The sequence below is a fragment of the Bos taurus genome, chromosome 17 (genome assembly GCF_002263795.3).
Source record: "Bos taurus isolate L1 Dominette 01449 registration number 42190680 breed Hereford chromosome 17, ARS-UCD2.0, whole genome shotgun sequence".
Classification (NCBI taxonomy): domain Eukaryota; kingdom Metazoa; phylum Chordata; class Mammalia; order Artiodactyla; family Bovidae; genus Bos; species Bos taurus.
The window spans coordinates 55,725,115-55,741,850 of record NC_037344.1 but is presented as its reverse complement, the minus strand read 5'-3'; the positions used below and the strand labels follow the sequence as shown (position 1 = coordinate 55,741,850).

At 50.3% G+C, this 16,736-nt stretch overlaps 1 protein-coding gene across 11 annotated transcripts in view; it reads right to left on the bottom strand.

Moving 5' to 3' along the window:
* Positions 1-16,736, bottom strand: part of CIT (citron rho-interacting serine/threonine kinase) — a 175,299-nt gene continuing 158,563 nt past the window's right edge. For 7 of the 11 annotated variants that reach the window (XM_024977733.2, XM_024977736.2, XM_024977738.2 and 4 more), the window contains 13 exons: positions 16,418-16,587; positions 15,681-15,725; positions 15,152-15,232; positions 14,884-15,019; positions 13,484-13,623; positions 13,051-13,143; positions 11,472-11,580; positions 11,243-11,371; positions 10,712-10,792; positions 9,074-9,152; positions 8,486-8,665; positions 3,401-3,701; positions 1-2,345 (listed from right to left, as the gene is read on the bottom strand). In XM_024977733.2, the coding sequence (XP_024833501.1) occupies positions 2,322-2,345; positions 3,401-3,701; positions 8,486-8,665; positions 9,074-9,152; positions 10,712-10,792; positions 11,243-11,371; positions 11,472-11,580; positions 13,051-13,143; positions 13,484-13,623; positions 14,884-15,019; positions 15,152-15,232; positions 15,681-15,725; positions 16,418-16,587 (1,568 nt within the window). In that variant the 3' untranslated portion in view covers positions 1-2,321. The remainder of the gene's footprint in view (positions 2,346-3,400; positions 3,702-8,485; positions 8,666-9,073; positions 9,153-10,711; positions 10,793-11,242; positions 11,372-11,471; positions 11,581-13,050; positions 13,144-13,483; positions 13,624-14,883; positions 15,020-15,151; positions 15,233-15,680; positions 15,726-16,417; positions 16,588-16,736) is intronic. The other 4 variants (XM_024977735.2, XM_024977737.2, XM_059876388.1 and 1 more) reach the window with 1 other exon arrangement.

Here is a 16,736-nt window from a genome sequence, read left to right as displayed (position 1 = left end):
AACATTTTAGATCATTGCTTTATTTGATTATTTGTTCAACAGAGTTCATTCCTCTCAAGGTGGACCTTGTGATCTTTTCCTCTTTCTGAATAAAAAAGGTAATGAAGAAAAAGCCTGTACTTTTGGAGACCTAGAATCTTATGCTAATAAGCCTTTGACTGCAATTTCGTTTTAACGATATTTCCTGCTGGCATCTCGGTGGTCACACGGAGCTCCCCACCCTCCAGTGAAGATGGCTGTCCACAACTACCACCGTTGAAACCGAAAGTAAGAGTTGAAAAATGCACCTTTTACAATAAAAAAGTAGAAACCAATTCAATTTCCTTTTTTTTTTACGAATATAAAGTTTCTTGTAAATATGTACAGTCTTTGAGCTAGTTCTATAGCAGGAAGCATTTCACAAATGAGACACACGATATACACTTTGAGGGCTAAGAAGCCCATTTCTCATGGAGATCCTAAATGAAATGCCAAGACTGAACACCATTTCCAGTGACCTCTCCAAATACTTGTGGACCAAAAGACAAAAAAACTTCAGCAAACATTCAGTCAGATCTGCCCTGGAAAAGGGAAGGGATGCAATCTGACCCCGAAGACAAAGCAACACACAGAACACGACAGTGTGACACTGGCCAAGGATGCGACAACATGGAGGAAGAGCCGTGGGCATTTCAGACAAGAAAGCACTTCGGTTAAGGGACGAGCAGGAAGGAGCCGGGACTCGGGCCAGGTTGCAATCTGGAAAGTGAGCTGAACCGTGGACGGGGGATTGAAACGCGGTCATGTTCACTGGCTGCAGTGGCAACAGGTCTACCTGTCAGCCTACCTAGGATGTGCCTTGGTGGTTCGAGGCATGGAGAAGCGAGAGAGGCCTGGTGGGAGATTAAAGGCAGAAATAAGGCCGCTAGTTAGCTTGCCAACAGCGAAGCCTCTGGTTGGTTCTTTAACCAGTTGCCAGGAACCTCACACCGCCGGAGGAGAGAAAGGGGGCACCTAAGCGAGGGCTTCCCCGCCCAGCCGGGGTGGGAGAGTTGAGGGTGGTTTCCTTCTCCAACTTCCTGGTGTTAGTCGAGCCCTAGGGAGAGGCTTGTACGGGGAGTCACAGTTTTCGTGGGGTAGAACCTGCTGGGTTGTGTGTGAACAGAGTCATCCGCGAGGGAGTCAGGGAGACGTGGAAGTGTGAGGTGTGGTTTGCTGAAATCCTTCTCTGGTCGTAAGGCTTGAGCGTTTGGTTTTCATTTGTTCAGTGCTACAGACTGCAGCTTGTGGCCGGTGAGTTGGCAAGTCCCCAGAGGGTCTCGGTTCGGCGGGAGCTATGGAATGGACCTAGTGCATCGGCGGAGCAACCCGAGGTGGGCAGCCAGGTCGGGGCGGGGGGCAGCGCATGCAGTGAACTGCCATGCAGAGCTCCGGCATCTCTGCCCACCCCAGGGAGGCGGGGACAGCACACCGTCGTGGACAGGATGTGAGCGCCCCTGGACCCAGGCCCTCTCGGGGCTGGGCTCAGAGCAAATCCAGTGCATGCTTTCCTGGCCAAAGCAACGTGGAAAGCGGGGACAGCAGGCCTGGGATGACGCTGAGGGGTGGGGAGGGAAAACTCCTCGAGGTCCCTTGGCCCTAAGTCACTGCCTCCGAGCGAGGCCTCGTGGCCTCTGTACATTCTCAGCTGGTGGGAGAGGGGAAGTCATCAAGGCCATAAAGGCAATGAGTCGGACGGTAAACATTTGGCTAAGATGTCGCCCCGGGTGAGACAGGGCCACCTGTGAGGACGGACTGGACAGGGATGGACTGAGGTGAGCACGGGAGGTTAGCCGACAGCAGGGGCTCGTCTACGTACATTTCAGTAGCAGAGACCTGATGGTATGACCTCGCTACAAATGACTACAACAGGAAATACGGTGCTATTCAAATCTATTAAGAAGTCTTTTGTCTTTAAAAAAAAAAAAAAATAGCCAACCAACCCTAGGATCTTAAAGTAGCTATTAATTAGGATTCTAACCACGCTGTAGTTGTAGTTAGCCCCAGGTTGGTTTCCTGTGATGAACTGGTACAGGCTAGAGCTAGGTACAAAAGTTTATGAATGCTCTGAAAGAGTAACAAAGTGCAAAGAGGGCGGCTGCAGGGAGGTGCCGGCAGCTCCCAGGAGCTCCAGCCCCCGCCCCTCCTGGCTGCAGGGAGTCCGTGCTGAGGCGGGCCTGGGTCCAGCTGCGCCGGGGGCTGGCTGAGCAGATGCGCGCTGGGGTCCCCTTCAGCAGAGTTCCATAGGGTGTTTGGTGTTTTCCTGCAGATCAACATGAGGAGTTGGTTTTTCTGGCTGAGATTTATACTGAAGACTGGTCCCAGACCTGAGAGCAAGAGGAGGAGGGGATTTAGCCATCAGAAGCCGGAAATCACCATGCTCACTTTGTCAGGAAGCCCACACTGGGAGCCTGCAGGAGCACCTGGTCTCTCCTTCCTGGTTAACAGTGAGGGACGGGCAGAGCCTCCCCTCAGAGCTTGTGCAACTCGCTGAGAAGTCCCCAGTGCTATGGAAGTACTTCCATGGTTTACACATACCATTTTATCGAGAAATCAGGGGGGGTAAGGCTTCCCTGGTGGCTTAGCTGGTAAAGAATCTGCCTGCAATGCAGGAGACCTGGACTCGATCCCTGGGTTGGGAAGATTCCCTTGGAGAAGGGAACGGCTACCCAGTCCAGCATTCTGTCTTGGAGAATTCCATGGACTGTATAGTCCATGGGATCGCAAAGAGTCGGACACGACTAAGCAACTTTCACTTTCAAGGAAAACAGTTAAACAGCATATCCTCCTCTCTCTAGATGGCATTAGGAGAGCATGGTCCAGAAAACCAGCACCTAGAACTGGCTGGCCTGCCGAGGCGTCCGCAAGCTTCCGAGCCCCGCCCCCACTCGAGGGCCCCTGGTTATCAGCACATCCCTCCAGGCCCTCAGTTGGTAACATGCAAGCTACACAGGTAATAAATGCACATGATTTTAAAATTTCAAAAGGTGCAGAGTTCTTCTAGAAGGCAACCAGTGTTACCAGACTTCAATGTAGCCTTGCAGAGAAATTCTTGATGTGACTTTGTACACATACATATGTTTGAAAAAAGTAAAGCAAGTAACCTTTTGAATGGCATGTTTTGTGTGTTTAAGAATTTGCTTGTCTGCACAGATCTCTCTCGAAACTGCGAACACTAGTTGCATTTGGGGAAGGGAATGCTGTACACCTTTGGTGGCTCTTACAGTTTGAGGGCCACACATGATGCATTTGTACAAGAGGCCCCTTCTCAAGCTATTTTCTTCCTAAACCTCTTACAAATCCCACAAAACCCTAATTACAGTTGTGGAGCCTCTTCCTTACAGCTGTGGCTCTTCAGGGCTGAGAAGGGCACCACCCTTACCTTGTTGACCTGGGACAGCGGGGTCCTCACGGCCCCCACGGGCAGCCGGCCCCTGCTGCTGTCCTCAAACAGCCGCCCGGGGGAGCGCTCCCTCCGCGTGCTCAGCATCCGGCCGGGGGACTTCTCGCGCTCCAGGGGGCGGCCCGGAGACTTGTCCCTGCGCAGCTCGGTCCGCCCCTCGCGGTAGCGGTGGGGTGTGCTTGGCTCTCGAGGGTGGCTGGGGCCTTCGGGAGGCGCCGGGCTTGAGGCCACGCGCTTGGTGATGTGCTCGTTGTACGTCGGCGGGCCTCGCTTGTTGGGGCTATGACAACAGGAGAGGGAGGTGGGGAGCTGAGCCATCCCCATGCCCATCTCACCACAGGTTATTAGAAACAGATCCCCACCTGGAGTCCTTCAGGCTTTGTGTTTACCTCGAGAGTAAGGACAGAAAGAAGGCAGAGCTAACAGCAAAGAGAAGTCAAGTTTCCTAGTCTCGGGGCAGGCTTTCTGCTGAGCACCTGCCATGTCAAGTGCTGTGTAAGCTCGTCAGATCATGCTAACAGCTCGGCATGCCAGGAACAGGTGACCCTCATTGTACAGACAAGAGGACGGAGATGCAGAGAGGCCAGGACTCCAGTACAGGTCAGTTTGACATCGTAATTCGCATACTCCACCCCGCTGACCTAGTAATTTCCAGAGCCTAAAGTTCACAGGAAGTCTTCCTTTAGGGGTTAAGCCTGTACTCGTTACTGTCAGTTGCCAAATCTGCCCCACTTTTGGGCCTCTGTCGGTCACCTCTCGAGGTGGCTTTCCAAGAGCCTTTGTGCTAGAGGTGTAGAACTCAAACCTGATCCAATCAGGAGACAGAGCAGGGCCAATGCAAACAGCGGACTAGGCTCAAAAAACATGAGCAATTGAAAGTAGTGGGACCTTTTCTTGTGAACGATCTAACCCTCCACCCAGCCCTGGCCTGCCTTGCAGAGAAATTTTCATGTTTCAAATGAAGATCTCACCAGGCTTGGCCCTTACCACCCCTCTGCAGAAGCAAGATCCAGAAACACAGAACTGACACACAGCCTTCAAAGTCAGTTCCTTCTCACCCTCGAGCAGAAAAGGTACCGGGGCCCTCGTTATCTGAGCATAATTAGTGCTGGGAAAAGGCAGCCTACTTAAAATGGGAACACCATTTCACAGAGACTATTACTTGAAGACATATTTTGATTGATTGGGGCTTTATCTTAGAAAAATAAAAGCAGAAATCAGGAAAATATATTTTATCCTAGATAATTTTAAAAATCTAAATTACAGTTGTAATTACATGGTAAGAATGAACCAAGTATGAATCACATACTGATTTATTATGCTCTAATTTTCTCAGGAAAATTGTATGCTAACATGCTGGGTGACATCCTCCACCAGCGACGCTGGATTTTGTGCCGTGAAATCGTAAAGTCATTTGAATATTTGACAGCGTCACCAGAGGCCTCTCTTAACCCTTTGATATTTAAATCTTTCCCTTTGGAAGGGACCGAACTTGATTTTCTTTAATTATTGGCCTAACTCTAGGGAACCTCTTCTGTCAACACCCATTACAGAAAGCAACTGAGCAGCAAAGACGCTGACCCGCTTCAGGAGAGGAAACTCTAGAGCAAGCTTGAGGGGCAAGTCCAGGCAGATGCCTGTTTTAGTAAAGTTTCACTGGAGCACGGCCACGCCCATCTGGTGGTGCACTGAGGTTGCTTTCATGGTCTAACAACAAAGTTGAGCAGTTGAGACAGGGACCATATGGCCTGCAAACCCCAAAATACTATCTGGACTTTTACAGAAAAACAAATTGGTGAACAGAACGGAAATAACTCTAAAGTGGTCAGTCAGTCTATTGTAGTTTCATATTTTCTTCCCTATGTAGCTCAAACTGTGGCAACTCTAACAACCAGTGCTCAGAAAGCCACACTTTATTGTGCTGTGTTTGCAGCAGTAAAACTTAGGGTGACTTTTGATTTCAACATCTTGAAGTCAAGGTTTCTTTTCATCTCTAGCCATGTGGCTCTGTGATATGGAAGACAAAAAAGTTCAAGAGAATTATATTAAGCCTATTGTAATGGAAGAGAAATTATAAAGTGTGCCCATCATAAAGCAAGGGAGAGGGTGCTCACTGCCCAGAGGAAGAAGAGTGGTTCAAGGAAGGCCATTTGATAAGTCAGCTGGGATTAATGGGATGAAGAACACACTCGTTATTGTAGGCTGAGCTGGCCATCTTCCATCTCCGTATCTGTTAATAACCAATGATCTACCACACCAATTTTCTGTTTCTTGCATAGGGTTACATTTCCTGCTCTGCTAAAGAGACGAGGGTGGTGTGGCCTGCAGTAAAGCAGTCTCCCATGCTGGCCTTCTACATTCTGGACCTGCCCAAGGCAGTCAGCAGCAAAAAGACGGTTTTATAAGCCAAGAGATAAAGCCTAGCAGCTGGCTTTCCAGAACAGAAGGAACTGGAACCATTTTCACCACAGAGTAAGTCACTTCTCACAGACACACCACGTCATATCAAAAGGAAGGTCCCTGAACATCTAACTAGTGAGGCAGTGGAGGAAAAAAATACCTAGTTACAGTACTTGGGTTTCTTCTTGCATGACCTAGAGGGTAAATAAAATCTAGACTTTTCAGGAGGGGACTAGAGCCCTTTGAGCAGTCACCCCTGAAGCAGAGGCCAAAAGAGCGAGGGGCAGCTGACTGTTTAGCACTTCCAGTTTTCCAGCAAGTTCCTGGAATTGAAATCACACTGACAGACATTTCTGACCAACACTTGTATTTTAACAAAATAGACACTCTTCATTAGGACATAGAGCTTAGAAAAGAAAGCTGTCAACTTAATATTCTGAGACTAAGTATTTTGTAACCTTAGAGGTGTCCACTAAACTGAGTCCCTTGGGGATAAAAACTGTCTTCATTTGTGTATCCCCAACCCTGGGTCTGGCACATGGCAGGGGGCCCACATAACTGTATAGGGTAAATATGTGGGCTTTGTAAACCCGTCCACAAAAAGTAAAATCCTAGGTCAATTAAATATTCCTCTAGGTTGAGAAAGCTCATCTCCTTTGTGGGCCAACGTCTTAAAATTATACGTCTCAAATCCACACATGGAACTGAATCTGGCTCCTCACCCTGGGGGGTCAAGACAAAGCCCATCCCCCTTCCACCCGCTGCTGGTGGAATAACAGAAGAGTACAGCCTCCAGGGAGGAAAACTCAGGGACACCTGTCGCAATCGCCAACAATTCCTTTTCTAGGAATTCAGCCTCCAGGTAGATTCCAAGCATTCGAAGTGAAGATATACCAAGTCCTTTACTACAGCAACAAACTGGAAACACCCAAATGCCCGCTGATAAAGGAGCAGTTAAACAAGGTATAGTCACGTGAAGGAATGCTGGTCAGGCATTAAAAAAGAGAAACACTTTGTGCACCCACATGAGGCAGCTTCCAAGACGCAGGCGTGTGTGCACGGTGTGCTGCCACCTCTATCAAGAAGGGGACGTGTGCTTGGGGACCAGCAGGGTAAGGATGCCCCAAAACAGGCTTCTCCCTTAAAAACAAGCACACTGGTACCACTGCAGGGAGCACATTGGGCTTGGAGCACCCCAGCCTCAGAAAATTATCACTATCTGATCTATCTCGGTCCTCCTGGGAAAGACTAGAGTTATAATAATTTGGGGGGACGGGCCCACAGAGGACCTAAGATTCCTTATTAGTGTCTGAAGAAGACATGGCCCCAGCCTTCAAGACAAGGAGAGAAGCGGCTTTCCCAGACTCAATACGAGTAGACTTTCTTGTGTCTCCGAGTCCCCTGGATCCCCAACCATACGTACTTCACTTAAGCAAAAATCCAATAAGGAACTAACAGTGTCACTTCATGTTGCGAGGCTGTGGGTGTCCAGTCACCTGCTTCCATGGAGGGAACTGACAGCAATCACAGACGGTATGAGCATCCTGTCTGCACTGTACAAAGAAGGGCCAAGAGCCACGTGGGAATCCTCATCCAATGCTGCTGCTTTCCTTCTCATTTTCTCCTGCTCTTCCTTTCTTCTCAGGGTTTGTTTTTAATTGACCTGATGCAGGTCTTGCACAACAGAAGTCCCTTATCTCTGGATGGTTTCGGAAAAACAAACAGTGGTGACTGTTTCATGTGGCTAATGTCTGAGGCAGTGAAACCAACCTGGGGAAAACAAGAGGCTAGCCAGAACAGTCAGAAGAAAGTCCTCCTGTGTGTTCCTAGGGATCTGTAAGGCCACACACACGAGTAAGCCTGTACCCAAACCCAGAAAAAACTTAGAAAGGCCTCAGTCTCGGCAGCTGACTCTTGAGTGCTGAAGGTGTACCCCAACTCCAAACACACACACCATTTAAGGAAATCCTCTCTAGTTATTCATCTGCCCACTACCCTAATCACGCAGAAACTTCAGTGGCTCACATAACAAAGAATGCAGACTATATAATTAGTCCAGAGAGTCACTCAACAAATAGCAGCAACACACCCTGGGAGGGGAAGGGGGAGCTGATTTTCAGAGTCATCACATGGTATTAATTGAAATGTTTGCTTTTCAACAAAGTATAGCCTGTACTCAAGGCCTCATTTCTCCTGGGAAATCCTTCTTAGCCCCCAGGTCCAAGCTGGGAACCCTCCTCTGAGCTTCCGCAGCGCTTTAAACCACCCAAGTATGAACCCCACTCTCCTTGGCTAGCTGGCATCACATGGGTGCTTGTCTTGCCCATGGGCCTCCTCAGGGAGGGAAAAGAGTCCAACTATTCACACTCAGTCTCCCTCAGCAAGCCCAGTGAGCGCAGCACAGTTATCAGCTAAAGCAATGAATGCGTTATGAACACAGCCACAGGAAACAGCACCAGAGAAAAGGCTAGACATTTCCTTCCACCTTTTCCAAGGGGACACTAAAAAATTCTCCTGTTGCTTATAAAGGACTGTCATTTAAATGCCGTTGGTTTCAAAGAAATAAGTGGCTTGAGCTTGAAGATGGGAAAACTGTCAACCAGTTAAGCAAGATTTCCTCCTCCTCTGCCCCTCTGTGATAAGGAAGAGGAGAAGGCGTGTTACCTGCGGGAGGTGGATGGGCCACGGTGGTGGTCGGTGCCGGTCTCCTTCACCAGGTTTCCTTTGCAGCAGATGACCCTTAACTTATCCTGATATGAGGACGCCAGGTAGATGGCTCCTGAGGAGATTGCAGGGCCCAGGTAGCGTGGGTTGGGGATTTCCAAATATGCTCGGGCGGGGGTCCTGTAGAGTTTCAGATGAGAGTTTGCACAGCTGGTTATCCCCACTGTTAGGACCCGGCCCCAACACCCAGCCGCTGAACTTTTCGCAGTTGTTTAGTCGCTAAGTCATGTCCAACTCTGCGACCCCAGGGACTATAGCCCACCAGGCTCCTCTGTCCATCCAGGCAAGAATATTAGAGTGGGTTGCCATGCCCTCCTCCAGGGGATCTTCCCAACCCAGGGATCGAACCCAGGTCTCCCGCATTGCAGGCAGATTCTTTATACCATCTGAGCCACCAGGGAAGCCCACCAGGATGGAGTAGGTATCCTATCCTTTCTCCAGGGGATCTTCCCAACCCAGGGATCAAACCAACATTTCTTGCATTGGCAGGGAGTTACCACTGAGCCACCAAGGAAACCCAATTCTTACCCCAGAGAGGAGCGGGCCTGGATCTCAATTACTTCGAGTGAGTTGAAGTGAGTCACAAACAGATAGGGTTCTCTGTAGGCTGCATGACCACCACGGAGGAAGAGCATGGGGCAAGGAAGAGTTAAGAGACAGAAAATCAAAACCTGGCTGCAGTGCAACCTTGGACCCAGCAGCCCAGCTCAGTGTATCCTACACATGCACCCACATGCCTGTATAATGAGGCATGTTTAAGTTTATCCCCTGCCACTGCTGTTGGGGCAGACGCTGGGAGCCCACTCAGGGAACAGCGTGCAGGATCAGTTATATAAATCACGGCACAACTGTGGGATCTGCAGAGCCGTGAGAATGCACGAAGCAGCTCTCTCCACATGCTGACGTGGGGAACACCCAAGGTGCACAGTGCAGATGCACAGTAAGGCTCCGAATCTGTGTCAGCTGTGCTGCCTCACTGGTCTTTTAAAAGGGAGAGGGATGAGAATCAATTGTTATGTGCCTGTGTTTGCATAAGGCACTGGAAGGATAAGAAACACAGAACTAAGTTTTTTTTTTCCCTTAGGGGAGTAGGGATGGAGAAATCTGGGAGACGAGTAACATGGGCGAGACTTTCATTGTAACCTTTTAAAACTGCTTAATCAGATTCTCCAAAAAGTTTAATAAAAATGACTGGATTCATAGACAATCAGGTATTTCTAGTCCTAATACTGTATATTTCTGTATCACAGTGTCAAACTCTAGGCTATAATGTGAGCTGGTTTTGGTCTTAAAGGGAAACAGATTATCACTGTTATTCCTTGTGCTGAACTGTTATTTCAGTATTAGTCACACCTCCTACTACACAGGCCCCCATGGACTCTCTCTGCCTGGAATCCCGGCAAAGCTAGCAGGATGGGGTGGAAGCGAGAAGGCCTGGGCGCCTCTGCTTTTGCACTCGTAGAGGCAGCCCTGGTGCAGAGGGTAAGACCTCCAGCCGCTGGCCCCTGCTAAGCCCCCGCCCGACAGCCGGTCTAACTGACGGCCACTCTGTGAAGCCATTTTGGATGTCCCGGCACCTCTGTTGACACCACATGAAGCAAAGCTGTCCAGTCAGGCCTCCGAGTCTCAGGCAATAAGAATAAGCAGTTGTTCTGAGTCACTAGGTTTTGGAACATGTTACGGGGCAACAGATAAATGAGACAGCCTTGAAGGGTATTTCAGCCATAACGGTGTTTCAGACCATTCACACAGGCATCGTGTATGTGCGTTTACCCTTGACACAGCAGCTCCACTTTGAGAGTTTCTGAGCTGGGGCTATTACTTAACCAGTGTGCAAATACCGTAAGTTCATCACAGCGTTGTTCACACTTGAGCCTGTTTAGAACTGGTTAAAGTGACGGGTCATCAGCTGTGTCGTGAGACGCTATGCAGCCTGGTGACATGATTTAAACAAACTCACAAGGAGTACTCTCCGTTCTGTCATGAGAGGCTGGTGGGTTTGGTCCTGCCCCAGGTCCTCTGTCCTGGACACTTACATGGGAGATGCTACATGTGGCGCCTGGTGCCATAGGGAGCCCCCAGGCACAGTGCATAAGCCAAAAGGAATTCCACCAGCGGTTCCTACCAGGGCACCAAGTACTGATCCCCACACCTTGCCTCACCTACCAAAGGCCAGAGGTAAGCGACTCCACTTGAGATCATCTGTGCGGCTGCGTCTTCCATAAGAATCCACGAACACCCCGAATTCTGGAAGGAGGCAGAGTCCAGAGCTTAAGCACGGCCAAAAACAGGGAGCATCAAAGACACACACTGACAGGAGTGAGGAATCCAGCCCGGGGCACCTGGGTCGTGGAAACCTCAGGAGCTCTGCTGAGCCACGTTTCTGGGGTTTACTAAAGAGGGTTCGAGTGAAAGGGGAGAGACAGGAAGTGGGTGATGGAGGAAGGAGAGAAACAGACCCAGAGATTTAGGGAGAGGAAAGGGGAAAGAGAAGAGTGAGGGACAAAGAAGGACAGAGCAGACCGGTCTGGAAGAGACTGCATGGACCTGGCTAGAGCCTGCTGGGACACCCCAAGGGTGCTGCTGGAGCAAGACCAATGTCCCCTGTACTCCAACAGCAGCACCCCGCCCCGCCCCGAGGCCCCTGTCTGGGGCTGTGGGTGCCCTGAGCACCCCATCAGCCACCGGTGGACTCACCGTGGAAACAGAGCAGGAACTCCTCCCGCTGCCCCGCGCCGTTCACCTGCATGATGGACACGGGGAAGCTGTTGGAAGAGGAGGCAAACACGGCAGGCGCCAAGGAATGGTCGTTCTTATCCAGGAATTCTGTAAAGGCAGGCAAGACGCGGGGCCTCAGGACCAAGGAGGAGCCCAAGGCGGCGGCAGGGCCAGAAACGCGCCAGCAGGGGGTGCGCCCGGGCCCTACCCTCTAGCGTGTACTGCTTCATGTCGATTTCGTAGAATTTATTGGTTCCGATGAGGATACTGTAGTTGGTGAAGTGGATACAGCTGCAGGGCTCCGAGGTCTCGATCTCCTAAGACGAGGGTGTGAGGGGCAGCAGAGAGGAGGATGTGAGTATTGACTTGGAACAGCCCCTGCTCTCCAACCAGGCCATAGGGTTCGCCACCCAACTTTCCCTATGGTCTTCACACCAAGCAAGTCCCTTCACGTTCTTCATAAGGACCCATGGTCCTTTTGCTACCTCTGGGTTCTTTGCAACCACAGACTAAAAAAGGTCAAATTGCAACCGAAAAAGTCAAACACCATTTTAAGAAAAAAGGGGTAGCGTTCAAAGAGAGCTTTAAAAATACAACATTCTAATCTGAAGGAAAAGCCTGGAGGAATACACCATCGGTGGTAGCTGCAGGAAGTGGTTTTAGTTTCCTTCCTTTTCCAAGCTTCTCAGTTTCTATCTTGAATCTGCATTATGTACTTCATCACTATCATCATTGCTGTTCTCATCTGAATTATCTGCTTCCTAATTACTTCCACTTGTTTACGGGCCAATCCTAAGGAAGGGCTGCAGAAATCCTAGTTATGTTTTACTCCAAATGGTGGCCAGGAAATGAATGATTTCTGAGAATTTTCTTGAAGCTAACAGTGCAAACTTTGGTCAGCATTATCCTCACCATTGAATATTTACTGATCACTAAGAATGAGGAAACTGCACGGCAGGGGAAGCATGGTGAGGTGGTGGGGAAAGCCAGAATTCAGTTTAGGTCTCAACTTTGTAACCTGGGATCTTGGCCAACCTTAGTCATCTTACCTGAGAAGTGGGGATGGCCATTCCTGCTTCTCACAACTGTTGTGAAGTGTGTGAAACAGCCAGCCCTATCTGTTTAGAACAGGTGCTCAACTGAAACACTAACAGCAGCCCACCCCAGATAAGACAGTCTCTAACAGGTAGCGGTGACCCATACATATTCATCCCTCCTACTTCTGAGACCAACCGTAAGAGCACCTGCAATACATCAGGCTCACAGTGGGTGCAACATTCCTGTCTAGGGACAAGAGAGGGGTTTCTCAGGAAGGAAAGCAAACGCGGTGATCCAGCAGATGCCTGTCTGCACCCCAGGCAGTATCACAACTCTGCTCCAAGGAGAACCAGCTCTCGAAATGGGTTATCAAAACAGCCAGCACTGGCTTTTCTAAAGGTAATTATTAGAAACTTCTGTGATCTGAGAAAGATTCTGGTAGGGGCCACCAGGGCTGCTTGCTCCTCAGAGCCTCCTATTTTCTGCTGTTTCAAAAGAGGAGTCTCCTATCAGCTACCTTCCTCTCTCCCCTCACAAAAAGCTGAATTTGCAGGGCTGGCTAGAGAGGCCGCTCACGCCCAGGAGGAGGAAAGGCAGGGAGAAAACTGATGGCCACTCTGGAGCGTCCTCTAGGGCAGGGCACCCTCTTGTTCCCTCTCTAAGGAGGTCACCCAGGATGAAGGGGACACACACAGGCACCTTCCCACCAGCTCACCAAGAAAGTAGGCCCAGCGAGGCCCAGGACTTACTTTGCGAATGCAGTACTTGCTGAGGTTTTCATTGTAGCGGAGAATGACAACTTTGCTGGGCATGGCTGCACAGATGCAGAGCCCGCTCTCAATCTGAAAAGCAGTTGGGGTGGAGGGTAGGAGAAGAGCATCACCAGTGAGTGTACCAGCTCCATGGCAAAGCTGGTTAGGAGCCGGGCCTCTCAAGCTGCCACCAAGGACACAAGAACAGGTTGTCCCCCACGGGAAGGGCCGTGCCGGGCACCGCTGGGTGTTCAGGAGCAACCTGGCTCTGCTCATGTGATGCCAATGGCACCACTACCAGTTGTGTTGAAAAGAGGCAACAGAAATTTAACCCAGTTTAAGGACAGGGTTTTCAAGGTCAAATTGTTAAGCAGAGGAGCCACAACAACTCCCAGAAGAGTCGCCATCTGGGGCCCAGAGGACCACTGACCTTGCCAGCAGCAAACAAGTGGCAGCCCTTGACCGCTTCAAAGATGTTGGGCGAGATGTCTGGCTGGGCGGGGAGGTGAGACTGCGCGAGGGACTGCTTCACCTTCTTCACATCCACGAGACACAGGGCCCGCTCCTCTCCTGAGGGGACCGGGGACAGTGGAGCACAATGGCGGGTCTCATTCTAACCTTGAGTGAAAGCTACTCCAGGCCACACAGATGCGTGAATTTCCACAAATCCCCATTAACACAGTTTAGGTCCAAGTGTTAGATCTAAAAGGAAAACATCTACCCTCTTGGTCAAGACTGTGGGAGGAAACAAAAATTCTGCAGACAAAAAATCGGAGAATGTGAACTGAACGTTCAAATGTGTTCCCCACCAAAGTCAAGAACGTTTGTGTTGGGAGTCAGTGAGGGACTTTTATAATATAAAACAGTGGACATGGGAGTTCTGTGGCAGTCCAGTGGTTAGGACTCCGCACTATGACTGCAGAGACAAAGGTTCAATCCCTGGTCAGGGAACTAAGATCCCACATGCCATGTGACCAAAGAAAAGAAGAAAACGTACCACGTGAAACTATTCTGTATGATGTCACAGTGGCAGATGTTTGTCACACATTCGTCCAAACCCACAGAATGCATAGGAGTGAACCCCAATGTAAACTATGGCCTTGGCGTGGCATGTCCCACTCAGGTGCCAGGTGTGTGTGATGGCAGAGGTACACAGGAATTCTCTCTACCTTCTGCTGTGAACCTAAAACTGCGCCCAGGGAAAATATCAAGATGGAAGTGAAGAAAAAGAAAGCAAGCGAGAAAACAAGCTGACAGAGGAAAAGCACCGAGAGATCAAGCAAAGCTAGTTCCTGACCATATGGATCCAGCCAGCCAAGCCTGAGTTAAGATTTGACTGTGAATGTTTTGAACGTGAAGCCAATGCATTGTTGTTTTCCTTTAAAAAAAAAAATTACCAATAAAGAGAGGAGAATAAAGCCTTTCTGCCCTGGGTATGTAAGAGAATGCCCCTGTTCTTAGCTGACTGGCTGAAGAATCTGGAGTCAGAGCTGCAACTGATTCTCACGTGGTTCAGAATAAGTGAGAATGTGTGTGTGTGTGTGTGTGTGTGTGTGTGTGTGTGTGTGTGTAGGAAGAGAGAAATAAATATGTGTTGAACTGTTACTGAGTGCTACATGCAAAGGAAGGGTCTGAGACTGGGGAGCACGGGCGATGCACACGGCAGGGCAGGCAGGCTCTCAGAGCACAGGGGCTCGGGCCCCTTCAGGGACCCAGAGGGAAGAGCCCCTCCTGCTCCAGCCCGCCCCCAAGTTTGACAAACATGACATGTGAGTTTCAAATCGTTTCCCCTACAAGTGAAGGCAAAGCACTGTGTCCTTGGCCTCCCACCTGCGATCATGAGGAGCTTCTCCAGGTCCTTGATGATGTAAATCTGGAAGACTGCTCCGATTCCTGGGACGTGGGTGAGGGAGTTCTTCAAGACATTCAGCGCATACAGCCCTTCCTCGGTGCCCACCAGCACCACCTGCCAGGGCACAAGTCCCCAGGAAGAGCATGAGCGGGGCCATGTCCCCATTACCACCCCTTGACATGGTCCTGTAACGCGTGTGGCTATGGCCAGATCCCAGCAGACGTTGCCCAAAAAAAGCATCGTCACCTGGTCGCTGAAGGGCAGCGTGCAGTTCATGTCCAGACGGTCATCACCTTCCAGTTTCAACAGGGAGTTTCCGAGCAATTTCTTTTCACATGTGAAAGAGAAGAGAGAGAAAAAAGGAGGCCACAGTGAGGCTGAACTGTTCGTGACTGAACTGTCCAGAGAGACAAAAGCAAGAACAGAGGAAAGTTTAATGCCAGGGAGAAGGGCAAGTTACTCCCGCAGACACTCAGAAGCACACACCTGCTCCTGATTTGCCCCCTACTTTGATCTGAGTTCAAAAGGCAGGACCTGAATGTTACTGGTGTCTCTGGGTGGTGGTTAATTAGCGTCGGGGACATAACTGGGTTTAGATGCATAACTAAATGAGCACAGGAGACATAGATTCTGTCACACAAAACAAGCCAAAGCTGAAGGGTGTCACTGCAAAGGGTTAATAAGCCACAGGTGGACGCTCCTGCCCCTCCAGGCGTCAGCACAAGTGCAAAGCCCAGTGTCAGTGGCAAATCAACCAGCTCCTGAGTCTCTTTACCTGAGCCCACGCGGGCAGAGGCTCGTAGGAAGTACAGTCACGGCCCTATTGTACACACATGGATGGGGCGTTCAGTTAAAGGCTCACACGTGGGAGATGGGTCATCAACACAGCGCTTTCTCGTGAGAGGGAGGCTGGTGGCTAAGGACTTCCGACTGCTAACACTTAAAGTGTTTATTAGGAGCTAAGTGTTTGAAAAGAGCTGTTGGGGCTTTGGTGGTGGAAATGCCAGTGTGTGATGAGCACTGTTTGTATCCTGGAATGTTCCAGGAGGAGTGATGCCAATCAAGGCCTACCCACGTCTCTAACATCTTCAGGAGAAGTAGGATTTCAGACCTGCCTTTGGAAGAGCAGATCACGTAAAAGCAATTGAGCAGGTTATGAAAAAGCTTCCTGAAAGAGACATGGCTTTCGGCAGCCCTTTGTGCTGCTTGTAACACAAGCCTTTGAACCACGTAAACACATCTGGGTAAAGGAGAGAGAGCATTTCCTTCTAAGTAATTTGCAGCTGTGCTGCCAGAACTGAGACCTAGTATGCCCTGAAGAGCTGGCTAATGGTGGCGAATCCCTCATTCTAGAGGGTTCGGGCGGGGGGACCTGTGAGGCCAGACCCTGCCTGGAAGCCTGGATCTCTAGGGGCACACAATCCCATCACCCTTCAGAGGGGGAGGCTGAAGGGACCCCCACCCAGTCAGCCCCCTCTACAAACACAAGCTCTGGCCCGCGTGCATACTCACAGCGTCGGCTTCCGCCTTTTCCCTAGACACTCTCCCACCTGCCACAACTGACTCTAAGGCGGTGACCCAGCGCTGCTTGTCGGGAAAGCTGGGAGCCAGCAAGTAGAGGGTCCTCCCAGGCCAGCAGGTGGTATGGGGGTGAGACTCCATCTTCAGGACATAGGGGACATCTAGGAGATTGGGCAGACAGCACAGGGTGGAGTTCGCCACCCACACCAGGAGGGAGGGCCAAGCCACCTGAGTCCCAGTTACATAGCAGACGTGGAGGTGGGGGGTGGGGGAGCCTCCTTCACAGGCTGATCCTGCACAGGCCCCCCCT